The sequence below is a fragment of the Odocoileus virginianus genome, chromosome 26, assembly GCF_023699985.2.
Source record: "Odocoileus virginianus isolate 20LAN1187 ecotype Illinois chromosome 26, Ovbor_1.2, whole genome shotgun sequence".
NCBI lineage: Eukaryota > Metazoa > Chordata > Mammalia > Artiodactyla > Cervidae > Odocoileus > Odocoileus virginianus.
Genome location: NC_069699.1, coordinates 8,004,407 through 8,022,908, shown reverse-complemented (window position 1 = coordinate 8,022,908; position 18,502 = coordinate 8,004,407). Strand labels below are relative to the sequence as shown.

Genomic DNA, 18,502 nt, shown 5'->3' with positions numbered 1-18,502 from the left:
CTCAGCTGGTAAAGAATCTGCCTGCAATGCGGGAGACCTGGGTTCAGTCCCTGGGTTGGGAAGATCCCCTGGAGAAGGGAAAGGCTACCCACTCCAATATTCTGGCCTAGAGAATTCCATGAATTGTATAGTCCATGGGGTTGCAGAGAATCAGACATGACTGAGTGACTTTCACTTTCACTTTTCACTGTCATTACTCTGCACACAATGGGTAGGTGTCCAAGACTCAGTTATAGAGTATTTAAATACAGCCTCATGATATATTTAACAGCAAACTCTCAAAATGTAAGAGATTTTTCATGCATTCCATTCCAGAAAGTTCCATGTGCCAGAGATCTTTTTAAGAACATGTTTTCCACATAAATTGTGCTTCTTTGGGTTTTTTGGTCCTCATATTTCTAGCTTTAAACTAGATTACCCTAGAGCTGGTGAGCTATTCCAGAAATGCTGTGCCCCTCTTCTTATAATGCTATGCCCTTATTCTTATCTTTGCTTTTAGGTTTCTTAATTCACTTTGATAAAAAATTTTAACTTTACCTTTAGAGGTGAAGGTCATACTCTTATTTTGGTCTATTCCAAAAGACTGAGTTTTAATGGATCTTAAGAATTTCTCTAATTTATCTCTTACATTTTCAGTATAAAAGAAATTAGCTATGCTGACTCTATGTTGTACCAAATTTCTGAGTTCTATTTAATCTCTTTTCATTTCCATGTTAAAATTAGCCAATTATTTTAACGAGCTCCTCTCTTTTAATTCCTTGTCAAATATACCCAATTGTCTCTAGCTAAGTAGTACCTATAGGTGGCGCTAGTGGTAAAGACTCCCACCCCACCCTTGTGGGGTGCTTGTCAGCACAAGAGACATGAGACACAGGATCAATCCCTTGGTTGGAAAGTTCCCCTGGAGAAGGAAATGGCAACCCACTCCAATATCTTGCCTGGAAAATCCCACGGACAGAGGAACCTGGCAGGCTATAGTCCATAGGGTTACAGAGTCGGACACGACTTCGCATGCGTGCACCAAGTTACTGCAGGTTACCATTTATGAGTTACTTTCCATTTTTCCATTTTCTTTTTTTTTTTTTTGACAGGATACAGCTTTATTGTGGGAAAATGCAGCTGGCACAAGTCTGAAATAGTAACAATGTATAACCCATCTAGTTACAACAGCAGGGACTGAGGTTTCCCATACAAATCTGTACTGCCCTCCCTCAGCCTCATGAGTATTCATCCCTTTCACCAACAATCATCTCTGGTGATTGAGCTTGCCACTGGCCACAAAGTAGACACAACTCTTCAGGATGAAGTATTGTGTAGGAGACCTGCTGGTTCCCATCCCAGTCTACACCTACAGGGCACTCTGGGGGCCTGCCTGCTCAGCGGAGGTGGCTTCAGTGGGGGCCCTGAGTGGCACCTTGGGCATTGACTCAGGTGGAGGGCCACTTTCTTCTCGGAGATGGCCCTGGTAGAGCCGGTGAAGGCGGGACAGCTCTCTCTCTGGTGGCTGTTTCCAGCAGTACCATGGATACCAGGGGTCACCAGAAACCAGAGTGGGGGCTGGTGGAGTAGCACTCACAGCTCCATGAGAGGTACTGAAGTCAAGGTCTCGGGGTTCAACCTGGGGAATGTGGTAACTGAGGAGACCATGATCCCTGGCTTTCTGGATAGCCTGGGTCAACTTCTTGTGTTGCTTCATACAGACCCCTGTATATGGAGCATGGAAGATGATACCCGTGTAGGCACAGACAAACTGTTTTAAGAGCTTCACGTTCCTAAAGTCAACATGCAGCTTCTGATCCCGGCAGATGGGGCAGGGGTTCCCAGCAACTTTATTTCCACGAATACACATCTTTCGAGTCCGCTGTGGGAGTATTCCACCTTTGTGGTTTTGATGGTAGTCAGCCCAGAGAGGGCGAGAACCATAGGGGTTCTGGTATTCTTCTGAGTCCAGGTACTTCCAGGGTTCATCCTCATAAGGGGAAACAGGAATTGGGGGCAAAGAGTCATCCTCAGGGGGGGCTTTGGTGCAAAGAGTCTGGAGGGGAACCTGAACTCCATAGGCACCTCTGAAGGGCGAAATGTTAGGAAGGCACCTCAGCAACACGTTCAATACGGAGGCAGCCATCTTGACGTACCCGCAAAGCAGGAAAGTCCATTTTTCCATTTTCTAATAAAAGTATCTTTATCACTCCTGAGCCAGCAGCTAAGCCAGTGCCATATATGTCATATTGGTATGAGATACCATACTTCTACTACTACATGAATTAGGCTATGCCTAGATTTCAGAACCAGGATGAACTGTAAATTGCATAGCCTCAAATTAGATGTGTTGGTGTTTTCACCTCAGGGAATAGTTCACAGAAATTTTTGGTGTGGTTTGGGATTTGTGGGTTGGGTGGCAGACATTTCCTTACTCAATATTTAAATTTTAGTGGATCTAAGGACTAAGGATTGGTTAAAGACTGAAGATTGGAGCAAAAATAGTTTCACTTAGTCATAGTTAAGCAGATCTCAAATAATAAAAATTTAAAGATACATAGGGCACGTTTTATGTCTCTTTGGTTCAGTTCAGTCGCTCAGTCGTGTCCAACTCTTTGTGGACATATGTCTCTTATCTTCCCCTAATTATTACAAAAGAAACTCCTTCAGTCAAACCATGGTGTCTATCTTAATTTAAACAGGATTTTAAGAATGAACATAGGATTTTTAACATGATCCCTCTCTAAAATCACATTAAAACACTTAGTAATCAAATAAAAGACATAAATAGTGGGGGCAGAGGCAGGCAACGTCGCAGCAGTGGACTGGAGATATCCATACCTTTTGGGGAGATAGTATGCAGATTGAAGAGTGGAGACCCTACTTGAGAAAACTAGACTAGAAAAACTAAGTACTTCAAGAGGAAAATCTTTCTAGTGAGAATTATACCTGAGATGCCCTATATATTTTCAGGATTTAGAGTCAACTGGTGTTATAGAAGCTACAAATGGTATATGGGCTTAAAACAGGGAAAATATTTCAAAGTTTACAAATGGAGACCTTATACCATCAAGTACCCTCTGCTATTCCACATGGGTAACTAATTACTACCTTTCCCACCTCCCAGCCAAAGCAGGAAAAGGTTAATGACAAGAATCCACCGACTGAAGAACACAAAGAACAATGAAGAAGGCTGAACACAAGGCTGAAAAGGCATTAAATGAAAGCCTGCTCTCTTACTCTTGCTTCCCAGACTGTTAGTGTACACTTCAGTGTATACACTTCAGGCCAAGTATACAAGTATACACTTCAGGCAAGTATACACTTCAGGCAAAATATTAAAGGGTTTTCTTATAGAGATGACCAACCTAACCCAAAAAGACCCAGAAACTGATACACTCTTTCAAAACCCAACTGCTCTACAGTGAATTCTACCAGTAGATAAATCTTTTCCAGGTATGCAGAGTTGTTTTTTTTTTAATCACAAATTTAATATTTCACTGTTAAATAAAAATGGACATACAGGGACAATCAAATTGACAAGAGCTTATAATTTGAGAAACAGTCTAAACAAATGAAAAAGAAGTCAGAGGAAACTGAGACTATATAAAAGGAACAGGAAAAGAAAGATTATGAGCATCAATACCTCTAATATCCTCAAAGGGATAAGAAAGGATATTATATCCATGAAACAAAAATATAATACAACTTTTTATAGGTTTAAAGAATGAAAAATGAATTTGAGTATTAAATTTTTTTGAATATTAAAAATTATAGAAATTACTAAAATAAAATGGGGGCAAATTAGAAACATGAACAAGAAAGCCAAAAATGGAAAACAGAAAATAAATTATAAAAAATCCAGAAGATAAAAAATTATAGTAGAACTATCATAAAGAAAGAAGGAGGTAAAGTGTGGGAGGAATTAAAGAAATAACAAAATATCTCACCATTGACTGGGACCATGTCTGCCTGTCTGCCACAATGAACAGAAAAACAACCTCCCCCAGGACATGTTATATGACATTTCAGAACATTAGGAATTAAGTGGAAAAACAAAACCTTCATAGATAGAAATATGTAGAGCACAAAAGATAAAAAGTAATGTTTTCAGACTTCTTAGCAGCATTCCTGAAAACTAAAAGACAATGCATCCAAAATTCTGAAGAAAAACCAGTTCCATCATAGAATTCTATACCCAGCCAAACCACTCAAACTTAAGGTTAAAATAAATAGAATGACAGGTACCTTTTCACTACCTTTCTTCTTAGAAAACTTTTGAAGGATGTACTCTACTAAGAAGTAGAACAAACCAAGAAATGAGTAAACAGGATGCATGAAACAAAGGATCAACTCTGGATAATGTAGGAAAGTTCTGGGACAATGTGTGAAAAATGAAAGCATTCTGGATGGATGAATTTGTAATAAATACATAGAAAAAAAATTTGCAATGTACAAAACAAAGCCATGTTTCACAAACTGGAATTAACTGTTTTGAGAGTATATATCAGGAAGGTCAGTTACTTCAGCAATAAACATAAATACTGAGTACTGACTTAACCAGAGTATATATACTGGCAATATAGAGAAGAAATGTGCAGGTAGGCATGCGTTCTGGCTAAACTCTAATAAATTATAGGAATAAATCAACAAATGACATCTGAATGTCTAAATCCACAAACCACAAAGTAAACATGACATCTAGAAATATTAATATAAATACCTGAACAAATAGCTAACAGAGTTGAATATTTTTGTTTCTGAGTAGTGGGACTCAGGTATAAAAAAAGACTGGTATCTTTTTCACTTTCAGCCATTTAGAGCACATTAGAGCCATTTTAAGCACATTTTTAAAATAAAATATGAGGAAAGTGAAAAAGAAGCAAAGAAACAAAATCCATACTTTTGCTATTTAAGAGTTTTGGATTTCTTTTACAACAGCCACTTAACAAACTAGTTTCACTTTTGCACTAGAATTTTGTCAGGAATTTAGCACTTAAACTAAAGCGGCCATTTATAATTTTAAGCACAAAGGCAATGCTTCTCATCACAAGAAGGGTGGATCTATTTTTGATGAGCTTAAATAAGTTGCTAATTTGTGCCAGGAGCAATGATATGGGCACTGCCAATCATAAATATTAATGTTCCAAGAGACCAGGCAGCAGCCTCAGAATGAAAATTACTGGGAGTAACAAGAAATAACACTGACAACTTAACATGCAGAAAATGAGGCAAAAGGTTTCAACTGAAGTTGACTCTGAACCAGCATATCAACATCATCTTAGAAAGTTGGATATCAATTTCGAAAACTCTCTGCCTTTCTGGAATGGATTCCAGTCCTACAGTCCTGTTAGAGAGTCACGCTAAATTTCAGAAACAGAAGTAAAAGTTCCTTCTTTTACTTTTCTAAGCTCCAAACACTAAGGCCAACCTTTATTTTTTCTTCCCTGAAGATTCTTCTCTTTTATATATGACATATTCTTCAAATACTGCCTATCAAAGGTATAATCTGCCATTAACCTATTAGGTTGTGGTCTGTCTTTGTGACTGACAACTAGGTCAACCACCTTAGAAGGCAAGAATGCTGACATCCACATTAAACATAAACATACAGTTGTGAGAGAAGGGCAGCATCATAAACTGTAAACACTGTAAAACCATCTTTTTGTTTGGACACTTCCATCTTTACACAAGGGAACACTTAGATCCTTAATTTTCTCTCTCAGTCCCCACCTTCAAGGAAATGGCAGAATCACTGGGAAAAAGAAATATAATCCATTCAAGAAGGTATTTAAGCAAAAACAATGTTTCTTAATTTTCAACATTATTAGACTTTGTAGCAGAGAAGGAATGTGGGCCTTCAGAGTAGCTTTGGGGGCTAGCCTGATGTGAGCTTCTAAAATCAGTGTCCTGAACTTGCATTTTGTCTTTTAAAGTTAGGGGCATTTAATTGCAAGACATGCACCATTAATGTATCCCTTTTCTATCTAATTTTAAAATAATTCATATTATTCACCAATAAAACGACACACCCAACTTTCTCTTAACATTTTCTAGAAAGCTTGATAACTCATTAAGAGTCCTGTTAATACTATTATTACCCTGTAGCTGATACAGCAGTCTTCCCTTCTCCATGGTTTTGCTTTCTGAGGTTTCAGTTACCCATGCTCAAACATGGTCCAAAAATATTAAACAGAAAATTCCAGAAACAAAAAATTCATAAGTTTTAAACTACACACCATGCTGGGTAGTGTAGTGAAATATTGCCCTGCCCTGCTCTATTCAGTCCAGGATATGAATCACGCTTTGTCCAGCTTGTCCTGCCCTTAGTCACTCAGTATCAGTTATCAGTTCGACTGTTTTGGTATCACAGTGCTTGTGTTTAAGTAATCCTTCTTTTAGTTAATGGCCCAAAGCATAAGAGTAGTGATACTAGCAATTCAGAAATGCCATAGAGAAGCTGTAACGTGCTTCCTTCAAGTAAAAAGGAGAAAATTTTCAACTTAAGGGGGAAAAAAGTCATATGCTTAGGTTGCTAAGATCTAGAATAAAACCCAATCTTCTATCTGTGAAATTATGAAGAAGGAAAAGGGAATTTGTGCTAGTTTTGCTGTTGGACCTGAAGCTGCAAAAGTTATAGCCACAAAGTGTATTAAGCGCTTAGTTAAGATAGAAGAGGCATTTTTTTAAAAAGAGGATATTTTTAAAAGAGAATCATTCACATAATGTTTATTACAGTATAATTGCTCTATTTTATTATTAGTTTTGCTAACGTCTTACTGTGTCTACTGTATAAATTAAACCTTATCATAGGTATGTATGTATTGGAAAAAACATAGTATATATAGTGTTTGGTTCTATCCAGACTTTCAGGCATTCACTGAAGTCTTGGCACGTATCCCCCAGGGATAAGTGGGGACTATTGTACTAAAAATGGCTCTGAAGCGACTAAAGGAGTATAGGCGAGCAAGCACAGATGCTGGTCCTATCCAGGACCTTAAGTCTTTAACCTCTGGGATACTGGGAAAAACACAGATTTAGAACGCAAAAATATTGTGCTCTAACTCAGCCACTTGCTTGACACATGACCTTTGAAAGTGGCTCATGTCTCTGACCTTCAACTTCCTCTCAGACACCAAGGCTAACTCAGGTGCAGGACTAAGTGGGTCTGAAATGAGATAATGTACCGGAAGCACACCATAAGGAAGGCTGGTGATGCTGGTGAGGGATGGTCCTCTTCTGTGTCGGGTCTACTTCTCCATCTCTCCAGCTTCCATTCTCCAGGGTTCCCGGGGGTGCAGAACATAGATTTCCATCCATTGGGAAAGGCACCTGGAAAGATTTCCATAGAAGAGTTGGTTGGACCATCACTCCTGGACAAGAGAAACCAGAACACACAGTAACATGTAATCAGGAAAAAAAAAAAAAAAAAAAAACCTTCCTCAGGATACAAAGTGTGACAGAATAAAATAGAAATAATTACACCTGCATGATATAATTTTAAACATTTATCAGCATCCCTATTTCATTAAACAGTAATTAAAGTGCTGCAAATTCTTCCTGGCTAATGGATATATTCAGAATAGAATGAAAAAGCTTTGCAAGAAGCCATGTGTTTAAAAAGATGAAAAGGGAGATTAAGGCAGGAGGGTTCCTCCATGGAAAAAAGTGTTGACATTTAAAACTGCAGGACCACAGTCCTAGAAAACCAGACAGTAGGCGACACAGGCAATGAAATTTAATACCCAGCTCTCAACAGGTGGACAGGCTGAAGCTGTGATAAACTGTTTCAACTCTGAAGTTTAGCGCAAGAACTGGAACAGCATGCACCAACAGATGGAGCCATTCAAAAACTAGCTGCATGGAGATAAGAGCAAAAGCTGTGGAGATGGAAATGGGAGAGAAAAAGGTCTGAAACATAGCAAATGCCATCTCCAGACGACCTAAGATCCAAATGGGAAAACTGCAAATGGCTCTTTGGAGAAAAGTTAGCCTAATGTAAGAGTCAAGGAAAAAAAAAAACACACTCAATACTGTTCCTTACACCAACCTGTGGCCTTCCCTACTGATTATGAGTTTCATGGAGGAAAATAACCTTCAGGTAAAATTCTGGACCAGGGCATTTTTAAGTTTGTCTTTCTGCTGCAAAAGTTGGCTCTGGTCTATTTGTGGTTAGCACACAATCAGATTCTCCAGGCAAGGCCAATTTCTGCAGGCACCCAATTTGGAACACACAGTGGGCCCCCATGATAAAACATAATTGGAATAATGGGGCTGAAATCGTCGTTCTTGGTTTGCTTCATGATACGCATTTTTTTTTTTTTTTTACGTCTCTTTCTCCCCTATAAATGCTTAGTGTGGCCACTGCCGGTTCTCCATCTCTTCCACTCTTTCCACGTGCTCATCTTACTGCCTCAGATTCTTGCCCCGCCCCAGCTTCGGATTTCTGGAAAGCTCCTCAGCCCTGGCTGTCTTTTACTTCAACACTAGTCGCCATTCGACCTGTGAGGTCCTCCCTGCAGGCCCCGCCCGCCAAACACGCCACACACACACCGCGCAGGCGCGCACTCACTGTCACAGGGACCGTCGGGTCTCTGCCCAGACCGCAAAGTCGGGGCCTCACAGGCCCGGGAGTCGAAAATGAGAAACCTGGGTGAAACACAGGCTAAGTGAACTCGCAGCCCCGGGAGGAATATCTCGTGACTCACCTCTAAGGTCAACGTTCCTGCTACACTACTAGCCTGTGTGAGCGTCTACAACCCGAGTCTTAAGCCACACACAGCGCGAACATACTAGAAGCACCGACCTCTTAATCTTCCACTGCGCCTCACCTTTGCGTCCCATGCAGCCTCTTGAACGGACGAGCCAGTCTCGCGCGACTTGTACCAAATTCTCAGGAAAGGAAACTTTCGCGAGACTTGGAACTTGTGGCCCTTTTTGCGATAGAGAGCAGCGTGGTGGCAAGCGCAGCACTTTGGGTAAGCGGTGCTCAGCCACTAAGTCATGTCCGACTCTTTGCGACTCCCATGGACTGTAACCCACCAGGCTCTTCTGTCCATGGGATTCCCCAGGCAAGAATACTGGGATGGGTTGCCATTTCCTCCTCCAGGGATCTTCCAGACCCAGGGATTGAACCCGCGTGTTTTACGTCTCCTGCATTGGCAGACAGGTTCTTTGCCACTAGCGCCACCTGGGAAGCCCTCGGGTAAGAAGACACCTGCTTTTAAATATGCTGTGTGTGCAAACGTGGTCAGTCGCTTCATTTGTGTCTGACTTTCTGCGACACCTTGGACTGTACCCCGCCAGGCTTCTCTGTCCATTGGATTCTCCAAGCAAGAATACTGGAGTGGGTTGCCATGCCCTCCTCCAGGGGATCTTCCCCACCCAGGAATGGAACCTGCATCTCCTCCAGATTGTTTACCTCTGAGCCACCTAGGAAATAAATCTACTAGGGAACTTTTTTTTTTGTAATGTAGATTTTTTTAAAAAATATAGCCTGCTGGGCCCCACTCCAAATGTACAAATCACGTTCTCTGGGGTCGGGCAGGGAATATAAGAATGGCTGTGGTGGGGTGGGGTGCTTTTGGGTTAGACAGCAAGCAGTTACTGTTTATTCAGCAAAAAGAGTAATTTCTGTTCTTAAGCAGATGTGATAATAAATATATAAGTGATTGCATCTATCAGATCACGTTGTACACCTTAAACTTATGAAATGTTACATCTTAATTATGTGTCAAACAGCTAAGATACTCTTTATACAATACAAACATGACCATATCACTTTTCTGGTAAATCCTTGAGTGGTTTTCCATGGCTCTTAGGATTAAACTCCAAAAATCCATACCATGTCAGAATGTGGTGGTTAACAGGGGGGCTTTGTACCCAAAGTTTGGGTCAGTGCTCTGCTCCATCACTCACTACTGTTCGCCTTAGTTGATAAGGCTCAATGCCCTCATCAAATCTCTCTACCTCGTGTGTTTATGAGGACTGATTAGGATGTGTGAGAAGCCCTTAGCAAAGTATCTGGCATGTAGCAAATGCTCTGTAAATGTTAACTGCAGTTATTTTTAGCCACTAGAAGCGCCTTTCTGACCCCAGCCTACCTTTCAACTCTCACCTGGCCTGCTGTTTACCTTGTGCTTGATATTCTGGCTGTATTACTCTTCAGTCAGTTCTTCAGTAACCTTTTTTCACTTTAGAACCTTCACGTATGATTCTCCCCCTGAATAGAAATCCACCTCCTTTTCCCAGTTAATATCTCCTCAGACTTAAGATTTAGCTTCCATTTTTCTTTCTTTGTTTCAGTCCTTGGGTCAGGAAGATCCTCTGGGGTAGGAAATGGGAACCCACTCCACTTTTTTTGCCAGGAAAATTACGTGGACAGAGAAGCCTGGTGGGCTACAGTCCGGGGCGTTGCAAAGAGTTGGACACCGTTGAGCAGGCACAATTTCTTTGTATAAAGCTTTCCTGAGACCTAATAGAAATCATTGTTCTCTTTTACCAGGCTTGTGCAACCATCTTGCAGCTGCTGTAAGTGATGACCCTGTTCTCCAGGGAACTGACTTAAAGAAGTGGTTCTTAAATATTATTATGAATCACAATCACCTGGAGGGTTTGTGGACCCTCTGAGTTCTGCGCCCCGTTTCTGATTCAGTAGGTCTGAGGAGCTCCCTGAGAATTGACTGGCCTAACAAATTCCCAGGTGATGGATCATCAAATCATGATGACCATGGATTGCCCTTTCCCTGAGCTAAATTCTCCTTGCCTGAGAATTACAACAAACCCTGCTCATCTCTCCACATCAGAGAGTATGACTCACTGACAGAGGGGCAAAAAAAAAAAAAAAAAATGGTTTCCTGACAACAAGGTGCGACCATCTCTGGGGTATTTAACTCATCCTCCACAGTCCCTGTGGGATCAAGCCGAGGCCTCTGCTTTGCTCAGCTCCTTTCTTTCCCCCACCCTGCTCTCCCCACTTCCATTTTCACTTACATTTTCCTCAGAGCACTTCTTCAATAAACCACGTACACAAGAATCCTGTCTTGGCCTCCGTTTCTGAGGAGCTCAAATGAAAACACACATATGCAGAAATGCAGTGTGGAAATACAGGTGAGTATCAAGAGCAAAATTGATAAGAAAGGAATATGAATTTCCTCAGAAGAGGATTTGCCAGAGCTTTCTGAGATGAAGCATGTTTTCCCTTGAAAGCCTGAACGTAGGAAAGGATGCATCCCATAAAAATCTTAAAAGTTTTATCAGCATCATTTTTAACGAGCCTCAAAAGCCCAGTTGTACCTGAGGCCCGTGAGTACTCAGATTTGCCCTATCTCTGAGGCACTAGGTTGTCATTTCATATAATGAGATGATCTGTACTTTCCAGGACCTAAAACAGGGAGGCTCTATAAATTCTGCACCAGGTGGAGTATGGAAGTAGCTTTTAATGGCCCCAACAACTACCATTTCACTGTCTGGGATCTGCCGATATGAGATAATGTTGATAAACTGCACTGCTTTCTGCCAGCAATAAAACGAGAGCGCAAACAGAGTTTAAGGGCTGCAACTAACTTTTTGTTACAAGCAAGGCCAGAGGGCAGGGAAGTGGATGGCTGAGGAGGCCTCAGTGTCTGGTGTTTAGAAATGGGCTATGTGGTCCCACATGGCCAACACTCTGGAATCCGTGTCATCTTTGTAAATCAGAATAAATGGGCTCAGCCATCTTCCTTGAGCAGGTGTCAGCGCCCTCCTTCCCAGGCTGGTGTGCCTACAGTAGAGGCTGAAACCATCTGGATTGCTGTCAGGAAACCACGGTGATGCTGAGTCTGGACCACAGGGCAATTAGCAGGGCTCTCCACAGGAGCTTTGTGTATGCTGGAGCCCTCCTCACCAGTCCATTCCTCATGCCTGGCATGACAATATCCACGTGGCTATAATAATAATGAAGGCATGGACTGAGCGGGCCATCTGGTAGGTTGGTAAAAATAACAAGAAGCTCTCTGCATGGGGAACAGCCCTGATCACAAATCAAAAGAGATGGAGTTTACGGGAGAATAGATACGTGTATATGTAAAGCTGAGTCCCTGTGATGTCCACCTGAAACTATTATGCTGTTATCTATCAGTCATACACCAATATAAAATAAAAAGCTTAAGTTTCTTTTTAATAATCAAAAATCATTTTAAAAAAGAGAGAGAGATGTACCTGGTGCTGTGTAGATGGATGTATCTCCAGATTTACACATTTTTAACAATAGGGGGCGTAAGGTGTCTATGTTGTCTGTGGTTTTTAGTTTGCTTGCTAAAACCCTGATCCCTTTTCTGGTTTCACCAATTAATTCTACCAGCGAGATTTGCAGCTGGGTGCTGTTAACCAGTACCTTTACTAGTCCTTGAGTAAGTTCAATAAAGATAACTCTGGCTGACAAAATCACAAGAGATTTCATGGCTATGATGGTTTCCACAATATCACTGAGAGAGTGAAGGCAGGATTCAAATTTCTTTTCATAAAGATCCTGAGCAAAGGTACAAGGAAAGGAAATGCTCTTTCCCTTCCTCTGAAGCATTTCACAACTCCTTCCCAATTTCAGTGTTTTCTGAAAATATGAAAAACCTTCATGTTCTGCATGACAACTGGAGGAGGGAGTTTTATCTGGAAGCTGATGGAACACAACTTTTCACTGCAGCCTTTCCTCTCAGAGATGTTTGTTCAGAGGGATTTCCTGCTCCTATCTTCTAAGTGCAACATCTATACCATCAAATACTCCAAATTATATTAATCTTACATCAACATTGGGCAAAAGGTACATAATTCCACACAATGGAAATGTTATCACTGGGTCAGAGATGTAGAGTGGAACGTAGTTACTCTATTAAGTCCTGGAGATTTTTGACTGCTACTTGAATATTGAATTCAGAAAATCCTCAGGAAACATGCAAGAAGGCATAAGAGGCACATCTCAAAAAAAAAAAAGTTTCATGTGTGATAAATGTCTCTTATTTTAACCTGTTAACAACTGATATGGAATAGAATCTTGGGAAAAGATACATACATGAAAAACAGTTGTTCTTCTCTTTTCATGTTATTATGTAAATGACCAATAATTTTTGTAAAGGATGTAACATGTAATATCATGGGATCAAGCTCTAATTATGGCTCCATCAAGCATGGAATCATTAGTTTACTGGGATCCTGTTTCCAAAAAAAAAATCCACTGAAGTCTTTTTGTAAGACAGTTTTGTCCCAAGACTACTTTGTGACCTGGAGGAAAAAAAAAATAGAAGCTCCTCATCCTAAACTGTAGTTGTTTTCCTTCCCCACCTACCTCTTCAAAAAATCAAACCCCCATCTTTTTTTTTTTTCTAGCTGACATGACAGAGACCCCAGAGATAGCATGGCAAGTCTGAGCATCTTTCTGGTTCTCAGAGGCAGATAGATAAGCAGAGCTGGAATGCTCAGCTATGAGGATGTTGAGGAGGAAGTGATCCATGAAGCTTGTGTCTGCAGTGACTTACTGAGAATGTTATCTCCTCAAGTAGACCACTCTAGCTTTCTAGGTGGCGCTAGTCGTGAAGAACCTGCCTACCGATGCAGGAGACATAAGAGACTCAAGTTCGATCCTTGGGTCAGGACTATCCCCTGGAGGAGGGCATGGCAACCTACTCCAGTATTCTTGCCTGGAGAATCCCATGGACAGAGGAACCTGGCGGGTTGCACTCCATAGGGTCGCACAGAGTCGGACATGACTGAAGTGACTTAGCAGGCTTGCAGACAACTCTGACCCTATGATCTTACTAAAGGCAGGGCTGTCGGCACTAACTCTCAACTTGTCTCTCTCCTCCTGTTTTATTTTTTCTACTCTTTGGATCCTTATATTCATGTCTTTACTTCATATTTTAGGTAACCTTTCCTCAGGGCACTCTCTGAATGCCCTGGTTATGATTAAAATGTTTACTATGTTTATACAGTAATTTTTCTATCATCATTTTATGCAGTTTATAGAGGCTGACTTGTGTTTTATACATAGTATAAATGTTATATATTTGCTATCAGCCCAACAAATTACATTCTAATTTTAAAAATTTACGCACAGCAATGCAGAATAATAAACAATCATTTCCTGCCCTCTAAATGGGAAGTGGAGTCATTATATAAAGTCACGTTAAAAAGAGGAGAGACTTCTAGAATGTCAAAGATTTTCTCTAAGTGACTTCCCTGAAACAAGTATATATGCCATGTACAAGAATATGTACTTTCCTTTGGGGAGTCCAGTTTGGTTATTTTTCTCTAAATGATTTTTTTTCATGTTCTTTTTATCCTAAGGAAGTGCCTTTTCTTTTCAGAAATGGCTCTTTGTCCAAGGAGAAACACTTTCCTTCCCATGTCTGTTAATGGAAGATCTTGCCGTCAGCTTGGAAACCCCCAAGCAGGTAGTGATTTGTGGAGGGCAAGGTAAATGTTCGTCGTCTACATCCTTTCCCTGCCTCCGAGTGGGGCTAGTGGAAAGGACCTGCCATTGTTTTCATCATTTGCAAGTTTCTCTTTATTGGAAAAATAGAGAGCTGGTAGGATTTGTGTTGGAGGTGATTCTTCTTTCTTGAGAGGATGATAGCATGCCTAAAATTATGGAAGCATAAAAGCTGCAGGTTTTCTATAATGGGCAATGCTCAGTATTATTAATAACTGTGCACAAGGCACTTTTATGTTGGCAAGTGGCTTCAATCATTTTTATCACTAATAGCTGCAGAGGTTCAGTGAGCTCTTCAATCTCTTCACAAGATTGGGTTCCTGGAACATGTAGGGTTTTAAGGCTGGAAGGAAATTCCCAAGGCTCATTCAAGAAATATTTTTGAATTATTAATTCAAGAAATGTTTTATATGCACACACACACACACACACACACACGCGCGCATTAGTATTTACCAGGAGGGTTATGCCAGTGAAGTAAATGCACTTCCTGCATTGTCTAATTTAAATCCTTAAAATAACTGTATGAGGAAAATACCATTACTACACCCTTTACACAGATGAGAAAAATGAAGTTTAAAGAAGTTAAGGAAGGGACTTCCCTGGTGGTCCAGTGGCTAAGACTCTATGATCCCAAAGCAGGGGGCCCGGGTTTGATCCCTGGTCAGGGAACTAGATCCCACATACTGCAACTAAAGATCCTGCATGCTGCAACTAAGACCTGCTGCAGCCAAATAAATAAAAAAAGAAGGAATCTATTGCAAAGATAATAAGTAGCAGAGCCTGGACTCAAATCTAGGTGTCTTATTTCAAACCTCACAATCTTACGCTAGATTTGTCCAGTGAGAGACCATGTGTGACCGCCCAGAGGGTGCTCTGTGCCCTACCACACAACCCCTCACCCATATGATCCTTGACCCAGACCCCAGAGACTCTCCTAGGGTAGGAAACAGGAACAGCCTCATGTCAACTTTAGCTACCCGATAACGACCCAGGAATCTTCTCCAGGCCCCTCCCCCTGCCACTGCATACTCAGTCAGGCAGAGACTCTGTGTTCCAGAAAATAAAAATCAAAAGGAAAGAAAGAAATCATTAAAGACAGAAATCAATAAATTAGAAAACCAAAAGAAGATAAACCAAGCATTTAATTCAAGAGCTGGTCTTGGGAAACACTGATAAACAAACCTCTTACAATGTTGAAGAAGAAGAAATTATTAGGAGAGAGAAATAGGATATAGCCCATATTCAGAGAGGATTAAGCAGCTAATTATATATTTAAAAAGCTATGTATAACTCATTAATGCATTTTTTAAATCTCGCCAAAATAGTTGGTGTCTGGGCTAATACAAATTGAATATAAAAAAAGAAGAGGCAGAAAGCCTTGGAAGGCAAACACATATGGGAGAAGTGGGAAGCAAATTTTAATGACGCTTTGAAAATATAATACATTCTTGAGACTTCCCTGGTCGTCCAGTGGTTAGGACTCTTGCTCCCAATGCAGGGGGCACAGACTGAATCCATAATCGGGGAAGTAAGATCCCACATGTTGTATAGGATGGGCAATAAAATTAATAAAATATAACAGGTTCTTAATTTGTGTGTTTCTTTGAGTGTGCCTATGTGTATGTGTTTGCATCACTGTTGAGTACTTATTACTTGACACAAACCCTGGTAAGTACTTGTTACCAACTATTATTTAACATTCACAATCTTATGAAGTAGGTACCATTCTTATTCCATTTTTTACAAATGGGGAATACTAGCAAGTAATGAAACTGGATTTCTAACCCAAGTAGTTCACACTTTAGGGCTTAGATTATTTTTTTAAATTTTATTGAGATATACCTGGGATATAATGCTGTATTACATGATTTATATATGTGTATATTTCAAAATGATTGCCAAAATAAGTTTAGTTAACATCCATCACCACACATAGTTACAAGTTTTTTTTTTCCTGTTACAAGAATTTTTTAAAGATTCACTGTCTTTGCAACTTTTAAATATACAGTATTGTTAACTAAAGTCACTATGCTGTATGTACATCCTGAGGAAGTTTAAACCTTTTGGCCATTTTCACCCATTTTGTCTACCCCTACTTCATACATCTGGTAACCACCCATATCTTCTCTAAATCTATCAGTTTGGGTGTTTATTAGATTCAATATGTATGTGAGATCACATATTTTTCTTTATTGGTCTGAGTTATTTCATTGCAAATAATGCCTTCAAAGTCTATCCATATTGTTGCAAATGACAGGACTTTGTTTTCTTCTAGTGGCTGAATAATATTCCACATTTTCTTTATCCATTCGTTCGTTGTATACACTTAGGTTTTATCCATGTCTTGGCTATTGTAAATAATGCTGCAATAAACATAGGGGTGCAGATATCATTTCAAGATAGTGACTTCTATTCCTTCAGATAAATATTAATACCAGAAGTGGGTTTGCTGAATCATGTGGTAACTCTATTTTTATTTTTGAGGGGAAACTTCAAACTATTTTTTATCGTGGATGCACCAATTTACGTTCCCAACAATAGTGCCCAAGTGTTCCCCTTTCCCCTCATCTTTGTCAACACTTGTTATTTCTTGTCTTTTTCCTAATAGCCATTCTAACAGGTGACAGCTTATTGTGGTTTTGATTTGCATTTCCCTAATGATTGTTGTTGTTGTTGAGTTGCTAAGTTGTGTCCAACTCTTCTGCAACCCCATGGACTGGACTCCAAGGATGCCAGGCTCCTTCTGTTTGTGGGATTTCCCAAGCATGAATACTGGAGTGGGTTTCCATTTTCTTCTCTAGGGCATGTTCCTGACCCAGGAATCAAACCCATGTCTCCTGCATTGGCAAGCGGATTCTTTCCCACTGAGCCACCAGGGAAGTTCCAGTGATTAGTTATGCTGAGCACATTTTCAGGTACCTGTTGACCATTTTGTATGTCTTTCTTCTTTGGAAAAACATCTGTTTAGCTCCTCTGCCCTTTTTAAAATTGGATTGTTTGGGTTTTTTTTTCCTGTTGATTCTAATATAAGTTCTTAATTTTTGGCTGTGCTGGGTCTTCACTGCTGCATGTAAGCTCTCCTTAGTTGTGGTGAGCAGGGACTGCTCTTCCTTGCAGTGCATAAGCTTCTGATTGCGGTGGCTTGTCTTTTGTGGAGCACAGGCTCTAGGCACACGAACTTCAGTAGTTGCGGTGCGTCGGCTCAGTAGTGGTGGTACGGTGGCTTAGTTGCTCCACAGCTTGTGGAATCTTCCTGGACCAGGGATTGAACCCATGTCCCCTGCATTGCAAGGCGGATTCTTAACCGCTGCACTTGCCACCAGGCAAGTCCTCATATGAGTTCTTTATATATATTGGATATTAACCGCTCATCAGATATGATTTGCAAATATTTTCTCCCATCCTATAGGTTGCCGTTTCATTTTGTTGATGGTTTCCTTTGTGGTACAGAAGCTTTTTAGTCTGATGTTGATTCATTCGTTTATTTTTACTTTTATTTTGCTTTTGCTGCCTTTGCAAGTGGTGTCAAATTAAAAAAAAAAAAATCATCGCCATGGTTGATATCAGGTACCTTATCCCTATGTTTTCTTCTAGGAGTATGATGATTTCAGATCTTACATTCAAAGCTTTAATCCATTTTGAGTTTATTTTTCTGTATAGTGTAAGACAGTGGTCCAGTTTCACTTTTTTGTACGTGGTTGTGTAGTTTCTCAACCTTTTTTGTACGTGGATGTGTAGTATCACTTTTCTGTATGTGGTTGTGTAGTTTCCCAAGCATCAATCTAAGGGTCTGCTTTAGGCCAGTACTGTTCTGTTTTGATTTGTGAGAGCCTGGACTCTTTAACGACTACCTTAAAGTTGCTCCCAGAACATAAACTGCAGCGAAATACAGAATTTCATAAAACAAGCACTGTGTCAATGCAATAATCTTACCAATAATTATACCTAAGAAAAAATATTTGGGCAATTCTCATTTTGCAAACATCAAAACAAAAATCTGAAAATAAGATACTGGTATATCAATTATTTTAACATGAATAGTATACCATAGTCAAATAT

The 18,502-nt window shown here is 40.3% G+C and overlaps 1 protein-coding gene and 1 pseudogene across 4 annotated transcripts in view; both read right to left on the bottom strand.

Annotated features, from left to right (window-relative positions):
- Window positions 1-8,807, bottom strand: part of STAC (SH3 and cysteine rich domain) — a 354,063-nt gene extending 345,256 nt beyond the window's left edge. Inside the window, exons 1-2 of one of the 4 annotated variants that reach the window (XM_070455385.1) lie at window positions 8,688-8,807; window positions 7,178-7,311 (exon numbers count right to left, since the gene is read on the bottom strand). In XM_070455385.1, the coding sequence (XP_070311486.1) occupies window positions 7,178-7,285 (108 nt within the window). In that variant the 5' untranslated portion in view covers window positions 7,286-7,311; window positions 8,688-8,807. Of the gene's footprint in view, window positions 1-7,177; window positions 7,317-8,687 lie in introns of those variants that run through there. The other 3 variants (XM_070455386.1, XM_070455387.1, XM_070455384.1) reach the window with 3 other exon arrangements.
- Window positions 1,068-2,160, bottom strand: LOC110129280 (small ribosomal subunit protein mS40 pseudogene; annotated as a pseudogene).
- Window positions 8,808-18,502: the final 9,695 nt, after the last annotated feature.